Here is a 12,587-nt window from a genome sequence, read left to right on the forward strand (position 1 = left end):
TTTCATTTAACTTGAAGAGAGAAATATACACACAATAAAAATCTTTTTATGTTCACAGATGAGAAAGGTAATGCACTGAAGGACACCATTGAGAATTCCACAATCATAATTCATCCGTAAAAAAAGTCTTCATTTTAAGGTATTTGTAAATGAGTTTTAATGCAACAGCAAACGGAGGGCAGCTAATCAAAGAAAATGGCAGAAAGACATGAGCTTCCTTAAATATAGTTTCCTGGCAACTGCTGACAATCTCATTCCAGTCAGCTACAAACTTCCATGTAGGTATCATTACTTATGGATAGTCAGCTTGGCTCAGATGATAGCACACTCGCTTCTGAGTCAGAAGGTTGTAGGTTCATGCCCCAAGTCGGGTCTTGGACTCGCATAGTCTAGGCTGACACTCCAGTTCTTGGGGGGGTGGTGGGGGGGGTAGGATTGTTGCATTATCAGAGGTGCCATTCTTTAGATGAGATGTTAAATCGAGGTCCCATCTTTCTGTTCAGGTTGATGTTAAAGTTCCCATGGGACTACTCAAAAAGAGAAGGGAGTTTCTCCCAGTGTGCAGGCTAACATTCCTCAAATAAAACTGGTCTCTCACTCTATGGCTGTTGGGGGGTGGGGGGCACACTGCTTTGCTCAAATGGGCTGCCAGGTTTGCCTACAAATACACAAACATTATTAATCACAGAACAATCCTCTTCTCTCCAAAAACAACCCGCTTTCCTTGAACAGCCTCATAGGCACAATAATGAAAATGTTTGCTACCTTACCTACAAAAAAAATCCTTAGTAAGAGTAAGTACCCAGAAAATTGAGGAGAGGAAAGCAGATATTTCTTGTAAAAATGAAATCTTTATAAGTTAATTTAAATATTGCCATTCTACCCAAATTGTAACTCACCAGGTTGTCTCTCCCCAAACTAAATTTGATCTAGTTCCTGAGCCAGGTGGGTCAGGGGCATTGCTGATGACAGCCCAGCCCATCGGCAGAATTTGGAAGGGTAGACCAGACATTGGGGGTAGGGATTCATCCCATTCAGAATACTGCCAGCCAAAGCCCCAAAGGGTATGGTGGTCTTAGCTGGACAAGCAGCAGGAAGCTTGCCAGAAAACTTTTTCTAGAAACAGCCATGCAGTTTTAGCTGGTCAAACTCCGGCAGTCATCCCAATTCACACTCTGGGGTTTCCAAGCCTTGGCTCTGTCCAACACTCACTGAAATGAGGTCAATAGGATACATCCCTCCAGAGAGAGTGCACATTCCATTACAGGGAAATTTCCATACATATGTGGAACTCATTTGATTTGGATACCCTTGAACACGGTGATGAGTTTCCATGCATGTCAGATACCTGTCTGACCAAAAAACAAAATCTGCATTTTATCTGAGGCTGGATACTAATAATAACCCCTTGCATTTGATACAACGCTGTTCACATTGAGAGGCCATCTCAAAGTGGTGAAGGTGACAGTCAATTTGCTCACGGCAACTTTCTACAAAGAGCCACAAAGCGAAGGAGCAAATTTTATTGCGGGAGAAACTTTCCTCTCTTTTTTGAATAGTGCCATAGATTCTTCAATATCCACCTGACCAGGCAAAGGTTTCAACCAAAGGATGTCACCTCCAACAATGCAGTGCATCCCCAGCATTGGGGTGCCAGCCTAGACTATGCGAGTTGAAAGGCCCCACGTAGCACTTGAAACCACATGCGGATCACTATTGCTACCGAACTGAGCCAGGTTGGCATCCTTTTCCAAAAACTCAACACTAGGCACTGTCACACTGACAGGTGTGGATAATCATCCGGGACCACAAAGGATGCCAAGTGATCAGTGTAAAACTGATGAACAAAGAGGCGCACAGGATAACTCACCTCAAGCGGTTTAACATGGGAGCCTGCCAGCAGGAGGCATTCAGGCAAACAAAACGGGAATAGCTTCCCTAAGGTGAACTTTGAACCCTGGGGGGGAGATTAGGTTAAGAACACAGTGACGCCTCTCCCCAAAATACTAAAAACCCCATATCTTCTTTCAAGCAATTAAAAGTTTACAATTTTTTTAAAAAATGAAGTGAACGCAAATACAAGCAGAGAAGATGGAAACCCACAAACGACAACCCAGCCAGTGATGAGAAACATAGTTTCCGCCACAGGTTTAACTTGTCTTCACATTATCTCTGACCTGTGGTTTACAGTACTTCTGCTTTGGTTACAATATTCCAATTGGACAAGACAAACACAGACTGAACTCATGTCACTGTTACCATTACAAGCACCATTTGGACCACTGCACATTTCAGTTGAGCTAAACCAATTGAGAATGGCCACATTCACAACTAGGTGTGAGTAGTATTCAGAATCATAAGTCAGTGACAGGCCCATAATGGAAGACAAGCTGTCTGACTTCAACCACAATTATCTTCTAGAACCAATTTGGAACCTGTTAGTTTCAAATGTGCAGGTACCCAAACCTATCCTAGACACATTTTCAACTGGAGACCTTACTTAGGAAGGATTTCTTACCACCTTAATACGAGACTCATGATAATACAGGAAATGCTCTGCTTATCAGCACAAAGACAGAGAAAGCGCATTTAGCACATGACCAGGAAGTGACCTGTTATCACTGGGAGCAAAATAGAAAACATGTTTGGTTCCAGAATGTCAGTAAATTCACCCTCACTCTTAAGAAAATCTGCAAAGAAAATATACAGGAGTGTTTACAAGGCAATAAATGAGCTATGCGCAGAAACCAAAGGTTATAAGAACTCTTTAAATTTAGAACCACAATCTGAACTGACCCGATTTTAGCTTCATAATCACAAGGAAATCTCTAATACATAGTGGGGGACGTTGATTGTATTTTTGGCCCTGTGAGGCGGCTCGCTGGAGTCACTGCAGACACCAGTGGTCTGCTGCGTTATGACATCCACATTAATTGTGATGTAAATCACTGTCATTTTCAGTAACAGCAGGAAATTACACGACTGGTACACAGCAACCATATCAATACATTTAGAATGAAAACCACAAGCTGTTTTGTAGCCATCATTTTAACCCCCAAATGAGATTACAGCCTTGAAGTCACTCAGAAAAGAATCTTGCCACATTCCTTGCAGTTTATGAGTAACAAATGAGATTCATTCCATTTTAATCTGCTTATATCCACTGCAAATATTGAAACTAATAGTACAAAACTACAGTCACACTAGGCCCAATGTAATGCAGGCTAGATCACATCACCCAATACTGTGTATAGGCTTTCCAATTTCCAATTCTAAATCAGTATTCACTGAGAATTCTCTCCAAATCAAGGAAAGTGAATTCACATGGTGAACCATTTTTAAGCATTTTGCTATAAAATTGTCAAGTTCTGGGTCATAAGATCACAACAACAAAAACTTGTATTTGCATAGCACCCTTAACATAGGACAGATAATGCCTCAGACCACTTCAATTAGATTGGATTGGACACTGAGCGGGGGAGAAGGGGGAGGTGACTGTAGGTGCAGTCCAAGAGGCAGGTTTTAAACAANTTTTTTTGGTCAGCCGGATGTCTGACACATGTGGAAACCTAGCACCATACTTAAGAGTATCCAAACCAAGCTGAGATTTCCAAGCATCCCACCTACACATGGCAATCCCAGAAATAGATTGTTAGAATGGAATGTGCTCTCTCTCCATGGACGGACACATCCTGCATACCTAATTCCAGAAAGTATTAGACACAGGATGGCAAGAGCCAAGGATTGGGGACCTCAGAGTGTGCGTTGTGGTAACTGCTGGGAGTCTAACCAGCTAAAACCGCATAGCTTGCCATTGATATTGCTGTCTGGCAAACTTTCCTGCTGCTTGTCCATCTAGGACCACCCTGTCCGTGGCACAGAGGGGATAGGAGACGCATAGCAGGCCTAAAATGGCTAAGCTGAGTTGTGAGCAGAAGAGTGAAGTAGGAAAGGGTCAATGACTTTATATGCAGGCAGAACCTTGAATGTCTTCCTGCATATTGTGTAGGAAGAGATATTCGAGGCACAGCCTGCAAATGGCACAACTGCTACAGAGACATGGAGAAAGAGCAGGTAAATTAGACTGAAAGGACTGCTTTTAAAATAGCCAGGACAGATACAATAGGTGAATGGCCTTCTTCTGTGTTGTAAATTTCTATGGTTCCATGCTCATAAAGTGACGGGCGAGAGACTGATCAGTCTCTTTTTGAATTAAAAGAAAGCTACAAAATTTGGAATAAAAAGGTAAAATAAATATCGATATCCTTAGAAAGATTTTTTTAAAGTCAAACACCAGCAACCCTATTCATATACAACACTCCACTTCCTAACAGTAAATGATCCAACAAATGCTGCTGCCACAGACCCGCAGTCTCTCTCCTGTTTCAAGTCAGTTTCATAAAAACAGACCCACACATTGCTCAGTATGAATGAAAGTACTTTATAAACTACTCTGTTGTAGAATGGTTTCACAGAGTGTATTTCATTCTCAGAGTATGGATAAACTTCGCTTCCTTCAACATACTTAGCTGGAGGGAGAATGTATATACTTTTAAAAAGTTACCTCTTAAGAGCTAAGATTCGAGCACAGTATAGGATTGAAGACTACATCATGTTCCTGAGAACACACTCAGCAGTAAAAGATGGATTTAGAAGAGCATATCTGTCAGAATGTGAGCATAAACTAGATAAAATGTAATGTGAAAAGGTGAGCTTCTCCCACTGAGTGCACAGACTTTTGGACAAAATGTCACATCAGTGCCTCAATTTGTCCAGGAGATATCAGAAAAATAAAAACAGTGGCATTCACTTTGCACACTTACTCGACCTGAATTTATCCATGTTAGGCGAGTTTTCATCATTATCAACACTTCACAACCAAAAAGAAAAAATCAGAAATGCATTTGAGCAGTTACTATACAAGGTCAAGTTATGATGATGCCAAAAGAATCTAAGAATGTGGCCTTTATTTGAACAGTCAGCTCACACAGTATGTACAGAACTTAATTTTTAACTTCTGGGATCTTTACGTAAACATTGTTTTCACACACCAATCAATTGCCAGTTCCAATTTCAGGACATCCAACTATCAAACATGGGAAAAAATACTAGATTTGAACTCTAGCAACTTAAACTAGTCGAGTGTATCCCAGTGTTCACTGACAAAAGGTGGCACTTGGCATTGGGTAATGGCAGAAATCAACACAGATACCAGATTGAAATCATCCCATCATCCTCAACACTTGTGACCAAAGCTCTTTCTTCCACCTTTGACACCATCAACCATTTTATCCTTCTCCGTCACCTCTCCTCTGCTCCATTTTCATGGTTCTGTCCTGTCCTGGATTCATATCTATCCCAGCAGCTCCACTTTCTCAAACAGGTTAGTCCCCCAGCCTGCACAGTTATACATGGCGTTCTTCAGGGCTCTGCCCTTGGTCCTCTCATCTTTACCATCTACACGCTCCCGCTTGGTGGCACCATTCACAGACATGGGGTTAACTTCTGCATTTATGCGAATGACACTATTTCTCTGCCTCCACCCTCGACTCCAGGACCATTGACTGATTCCATGTCAGACAAGTCCTGGATGAGCTTGAACTTTCTTCAGTTCTATGGTGACGAGACAATCTCTTCTGCTTGGCTCCAGGCAGCACCCTTTCATCTCAGGTGCTGACACCATCAACCTGCATGGACATCGTCCACCTCATGGAGCTGATGCGGAACCTCAGGTGTCTTCGACTGTGCTTTCTGTCACCCTCCTACCTCTACCCTGCCTGCCCTCCACCACTCTTGATCCCAACCTCCAGCTCAGGTGCAGATCCCTAACTGTCCAGCGCCTTGAGATGTTCTCCTGATGTGAAAGGTGCCATACAAATATAATTTTTTGTTGTCCTGTTCAACTCCTAACTCTCCTTTAAACTCCCATTTGTGCTCTGACCCTCTCAGCTTTCCTTCACCTCTGAGCTTTCCTTCACCTCTGTAATACTACCCGTCTCAGCTGCTAACTGTTTCCCCTAAACCATTCAATTTATCGGTCCAAGCTTGACCACGCTCCCTGCTCGATGAACTCCCCAACTCTTCCCCCCAAAAAGTTGCAAACGTTCCAGAACTCTGTAGCCTGTGTTCTCTCCTGCAACAGGCTCCACCATCTCCCAGCAGAATGAATTCAAGATCTCCGTTCTTGCCTCCAAATACATCCACGATCTGCTTTGCACCCTCCTTCAATCCTACTGACCTGATCACTCCCTTCACTTCACCCGAGAGTTCCTCCGCTCATTCAAGGCCCATCTCAAGACCTAACTCTTCTCCCGTGCTTTTAGCCATCTTTCCCCATCCCCTCAGATCTCAGATGCTCAGCCAACAGTATCAAGCCCTTTGAGTTGTCCTCCAGATGTGAAAAGCACTATATAAATGTAAGTTATATTCTACTCAAAGAATAGCAGAAATGATAACACTGGGACTAATTCATGCTGTTTCCTTGCCTAATGTTTATTGAATTCCTTTCTGAATGTTGTTAACTGTCTCAGCAGCGACTTGTGATGAAGCATTAATTACTTAAAAACATTTCATCTGACCTCTTCCTTAACTTTTCCAGTTACATCAACCAAGTGAATCTTCTGCATACTCTATCCAAGGTTCCAGTGGTCCAACCAATCCTACAACTTCATACAGAACCTATCACCGTATTCAATGCTCCTCTGGAAAAAAAACCTTCCTCATGGTTGTTTCCGCCTGTATTTCCAAATTAAAAATCTAGGTATCTGCACATCTAGATCTTTCTATTACTCAACCTACAACACAAATATTTTTTTGTTCTCTTTCCCCAAAATATACTCCTGCAAGAACGATAAGGGTTTTCTGTGAAATTCAACCCATTTGAGTTAGCATGAGGTCACACCACAAACTGCCCTAAAACAAGCAATGACTTGGCAACTTCCTTCAGAGGTACAAAGGATGGCTGGTGCAAGCAGTTAACCTTGAGACAGCCTGGCTAAGTTGGAAGGTCATGCCTGAGTCAGGTTGGAAGTTTACACTGACACCCCAATGCAGTACTGGGATGTGCTACATTGCTGGAGGTGTCCCCAGTCGGATGAGACCTTAAACTGAGGTCCGGTCTGCCTGTACATGTAAATTTAAAGATCCAATGGCACTACTCAAAAAACAGAATTTTCTCCTGGTGTCCTAACCACCAATCCCCCAGATAAAATTGGTCATTTACTGCATTACCGGCTGTGGGACATTGTTACACACAACATGGCTGCTGCCTTCACTCACAAACCACACAGTAGCTCCACTTTAAAGTAAAAATCTGTGAAGCTCTTTGAGACATCCTCTTGACGCGAAAAGACGTGAATTTGCTATGCAAAATATAAATATTATTGTAACATTCACCTTCATTGGCTTGCAAAGGAAAGCAGTTGCGGCTTAAGCTCCACACACCAAATTGGAAGAACCACTGCTCAATAGATAAGGATGCCGTCTGAGCTGTTGGCAGGACGATTCCTTCCCACGTCCTTTTCCGTTGAACAATGGTTCCACCAGTTGGAGATAACAGGCTCATGGCATCGTTGCCCTCTTATCTTGTGTCATCACAGGTTTGATCTACTCCTTACATATACATATTATGCACTTTGTATCATTAATGAGCAGCAAGTTGTTAACTTTATGGTCATTTCATCCCTGTCAGAGGCCTACACACGCATTGATCCTCTCTCACTTGTCTACAAATCCCTTCATGCCCTGGAATCGCCCTACCTTTCCAACCTGGTTACTTCTCATGCTTTCAGCCTCTACACTCCAAAGCTTTTGAACCCTCTCCCTCAATTCCCCTATTTTTGATCATGACTGATCTTCAACCGTGCTCATGGTCACCTCCTCCCTCTCGGCGCTAGGCTCCGCCATTGTTAAGCACTCCGAGAGACCGCCCTGTGTGAAGGGCACTATATAAATGCAAGTTATTGTTGCATATGGATTTCCCTATTCCATACTGAACTAATCTCCCTGCTACTCAATTTCTCTGCGAGTATTATGCAGGTATCGTAAATGCTTCTAACGCTGGGTAAGGGAATTCTCCAGTGCAGTTTATTGATGACTGTGTATGCCATTATTTTGTTGATGATTAAGTCCATTACTGATTTCACATTTTGGCCTAAATTTATCAGTCTTAGCTGCAGTTAGTAGTTTTCCTCTGCAGAGTTAGTATTTTGAAACCCAAGGAGTTTAAAAATTTATTCTATTTCCTCTAGGACTCTCACTAGTGCACTGGGCACCTTGAATTGGTGAAACCATCACTCAATGGGTAGGGATGCATGACAGAGTGCTCGAACGTGTGCTTGGTGCATATCAAATGACCAACCAGTGATTTTTCTTGGGGTGGGGAGGGAAAGAGGGTGTGTTGGTCTTGGTAGTCCAGTTTCTGAGCCAGTCGGGTCAGCAATTCTCCATAGCACTGCTGATGACAGCCCAGGCAGCCTAGTATTTTGGCGGGCTCTGGAGAGGCTGGCTGTTTTTTGCCAGCTCTTAATTCCTCTTAATTCTGCAAGCCAAATCCCTAACGGGTAGGGAGGTTCCTAGCAGGAAAGCTTGCCAGGCAGTTTTCTCAATGGAAAGCTGTGCAATTTTGCTAGTTAAACTCCAGCAGTTACCTAACAACAGCAAGATTACATTTGTATAGCGCCTTTCACATCGGGAGGACGTCCCAAGGCGCTGGACAGAGTACAGCATTTCAGACCGGGGCCCTCAAGCCTTAGCTTTTGCCAACCCGAATAGTCTCCAGAATTAAGTAAGCAGGGAGAGAGTGCACATTCCATTCCAGTCAGGGACATTTCCACGTTTGAGATACATACGTGACGTGACATACATAAGTGGCATACATATGTGGAACACTCAATCTGGTTTGGACACTCTAAACTCTAAAATGGCGATGGAATTCTCCATGTGTCAGGTGGTCTAAAATTCTCATGTGGAGAAGAAAGATCAATTGACTAAAGATAAGTTTTTAACCAGCTTAAAATCAGACCCATTTGTTTTCAGACATTAATATTTAGTATTCTAAAACTGATTTATTTTACCGACACCAGCCCATCACAGTGAGCCCTACTGACTTCAATGCTACTTCTGTCCATGTTCACATTTCACAGTTGATCGTGTCATGAACTATATAGATAACCTAGAAATACTATACACAGCACGATTACAAAGCAGAAAACTAGTAGAGATGACATCATAAATACCAAGAGGAAAACTGATGAGACTGACTCAATACAACACTGTGAAGTGATGCAGGAGCTTGCAGTAAAGAGCGCTGTACACCTTCAGCTCCAGAACAGAATGGCGGAATCGAGCCATGCTTCTGTAATGGTCTAGTCCAGTTACTGAGCCAAGTGGGTCTGCAATATTCCAGGGCACTGCTGATGACACAGCATAGCCAGCCTGGCTCATTGGCAGGGCTTGGAAGGGCAGACCAGTCACCGGGAGCAGAGTATCACCCCAGTCAGCTCCTGTTAACCCTGCAAGCGAAAGCCCTTGCAGGTAGGGTGGTCCCAGCGGGGCAAGCAGCAGGAAAGCTAGCCATACAGGGATATCAATGGCAAGCTATGCAGTTTCCCAACGCACATTCTGGGTACCCCAGGCCTTGGATGTTGACAACCTGTGCCTATTACTTCCCAGAATTAGGTAAGCAGGATGAGTCCCTCCAGGGAGACAATGCGCATTCCATCCCAACTTCCACACGTATGTAGATGACACATAAATCTACTTCCCCTACATCTATGACTCCAGGTCTGCTGATGTTTTGTCAGCTTGCTTGTCAGACATCAGGACCTGAGACACCGTCCGGCATGGAGGGCGCTATGTAAGTCCAAGTTGTTGTTGTTGTTGGTGGTTAAGTGCAGAATTTCTACAGCTGAACGTCGATAAAGCAGAAGCCATATTCCTTGACTCCCATCAACGTCTTCTCTCCTGTGGTTCTGAAACCCTCAACCTCCCCCGCCTTTCACTAAGACTTACTGAACCTGTATATAACCTAGACATCAGGGTCGACCCACAGCTATCCTTCTTCCCCCACATCCTGTCCCTAACCAAGACCGCATTCCTCCACCTCCGTCACATTGCCAGCCTGTAACTGTACCTCATCCCAATGCAGCCAAAACCCTCGTCCACGCCTTCATTACTTACCACCTCGACTATTCCAATGCCTTCCTTGTCATACCCTCACACCCTGGCACTTCCCTACCTTTCTGACCTGCTTTCTCCCCACTCTGCTCGTCTGACTCTGGCCTTCTGCTTGTCCCTCGAAACTCCCTTTTCTTTTCAAATAGCCTCATGGGATTTTTTTGGGGTCAGCCGCTTGTCAGAGGCTGCAGTTCCGCCCACACTGAAAGCCATGAAAATTTGTGGGAAGAATTGAGTTTGGGAAGCGGTCAGTCAGTCTGTTTACATCAGGAAACACTTGCACTCCAAAAACCTTAGTGAGTGTCTGAGGGACAGTTTGCTCAGAGCTCTATGAGTGTACGTGTGTGTGTGGCGGGGGGGGGGGGGGATTAAGGTTTGTCTGTGGGCACAACCATTGTTCCCTAATTGGAACGTATTCGGCCTAATTCGGTTAATGGAGGTGAGCAGGTTTAATCTCCTTTATGAGTCAACACCAACTTGCATTTATATAGCGTCCTTCATCTGAACAGGCAGGCAGGATCTCAGTTTAATGTCTCACCTGAAGGATGCACTCACAGCACTGCACTGGAGTGTCAAACCTAGACGAGGAGTTCAAAGCTCCAACGTGGGACTTTAACCCACAACCCACTGATTCAGAGGCGATAGTCCTGCCGACCGAGTCAGGTTTACGACTGAGCCAGATTTAATGGGCAATGTCTCCGTCCACTTGGAAAAAAAAACTAACGACCAATTTGCTCATGGCAATATCCCCCAACAGTCATGAAGTGAATGAAAAGATCTCTCTCTCTCTTTCTGTGCCGCCAGGCCCACTACCAGAGTTTCATAGAATCATAGAATATTACTGCACAGAAGAAGGCCATTCAGCCCATCGTGCATGTGCTGGTTCTTTCAAGGAGCTACCAACTAGTCCCTACCCCACCCTTACCCCATAGCACTGCAAATTCTTCCTTTTTAAACCTATCCCATTCCCTTTTGAAAACTATTATCGAATCCGCTTCCACCACGCATTCAGGCAGTGCATTCCAGACCGTAACCACTCCCTGGAGGAAAAAAAAATTCTCCTCCTCTGGTCCTTCTAATAATAATAATAACCCTTGCATTTGATAATAGCACCTTATTACGTCTCCGAGGCGTTTCAAAGCGCTTCAGGTTTGGCAATCGTCCTAAATCTGTACCATCTGGTTACCGACCCACCTACCTACCTACCAACCAGAGGAAACAGTTTCTCCTTGGCCACACTTACCAAAAAAACAAACCCTCATAGTTTTGAACATAACAACAGTTTGTGGGGGGAGTGGAAGGGGGGCGGGGGAGGGGTGGAGAGAGCAGTCAGTCAAGTCAGCCTGTTTTACATCAGGTAATGTTAATTCTCCACCCCAAGAACCTCAGTAAGTGTCAGTGTGCGCGCCCAGAGACAGTATGCTCAGGGGGACAGTTTGCTCAGGGCTCCCTCCCCCCCACACTCCCTCTCTCTGAGCCAGCGTGGCCGCTATAGCCTCTCACTCCAGCACCAGGCGCGAGACGACTCTCCGCCGCCCCCGGGACACGGTGCCGGGGGCTGGGCTCGGCTCGCCTTGCGCCGAGCCCCCGGCACCGTGTCCCGGGGACGGCGGCGGGTCGAGGCGCGCTAGGCCAGGCGCCATGTGTGACCGGGAGGAGGGAGGAGCCTGCTGGCCTTCCCGCCCTGCCCAGCCCCTCGCCACCTCACCCCGTCAGCCGTTACCTGCCGCGCTCTCTGCAGCGCGTCGACGAAGGCCTCCACTTTGGGCCCGGGCGAGTGTCCGCCGGCGGCGGCGTTGAGGCCCAGGGCGGCCGGGGTGAGGATGCTGCCGTACTCCGCCATTAGCCCCTCTCCTACGCAGAGCATGCTGGGAAAACGGAAGCGGCAATGACGTCGGCGGCGTCGTCGTCATCGCCGCCGCCGGACGGACAGACACCCACCCACCCACGCACGCACGCTCTCGCGAGATCTGACCACGGCCTGACGCAGGCTGGGTGACGTCAGCGCGTCTCCTCCTCCTCCTCCTCCTCCCCCCCCCACAACAACAACAACAACGACGACGACGACAACAAATAATAATAAGAATAATAAGAATAATAATCCTGGGATTTGATATGGCGCCCGGTCACGTCTTCGAGACGTCTCAAAGCGCTTCACGGGATGTACCGCGCGCGGCGCGTGGTGGCCGCGTATCTGTTTGCGGGCGAAATGGGGTCTCAACGCCGATCGCGCCCAGTGACGCCCCACAAACAGCCGTTCACCCCCAGCGCCCTGGACAGTCGGGGGTATTGGACCCGAGCTGTGGGGTGGGGGTGTGGGGTGGGGGTGTGAGGGTGTGGGTGTGGGTGTGGGGTGGGGGTGGGGTGTGGGTGTGGGGGTGGGGGTGTGGGGTGGGGGTGTGGGGGTGGGG

At 45.9% G+C, this 12,587-nt stretch overlaps 1 protein-coding gene across 3 annotated transcripts in view; it reads right to left on the reverse strand.

Moving 5' to 3' along the window:
- Positions 1 to 12,057, reverse strand: part of fubp3 (far upstream element (FUSE) binding protein 3) — a 58,052-nt gene extending 45,995 nt beyond the window's left edge. For all 3 annotated transcript variants that reach the window (XM_007902782.2, XM_007902783.2, XM_007902781.2), the window contains exon 1: positions 11,900 to 12,057. In XM_007902782.2, coding sequence (XP_007900973.1) covers positions 11,900 to 12,043 — 144 coding nt within the window. In that variant the 5' untranslated portion in view covers positions 12,044 to 12,057. The remainder of the gene's footprint in view (positions 1 to 11,899) is intronic.
- Between the last annotated feature and the right edge of the window lie 530 nt (positions 12,058 to 12,587).

This window comes from Callorhinchus milii, unplaced genomic scaffold (genome assembly GCF_018977255.1).
Source record: "Callorhinchus milii isolate IMCB2004 unplaced genomic scaffold, IMCB_Cmil_1.0 Scaffold8, whole genome shotgun sequence".
In the NCBI taxonomy this organism is placed as follows: domain Eukaryota; kingdom Metazoa; phylum Chordata; class Chondrichthyes; order Chimaeriformes; family Callorhinchidae; genus Callorhinchus; species Callorhinchus milii.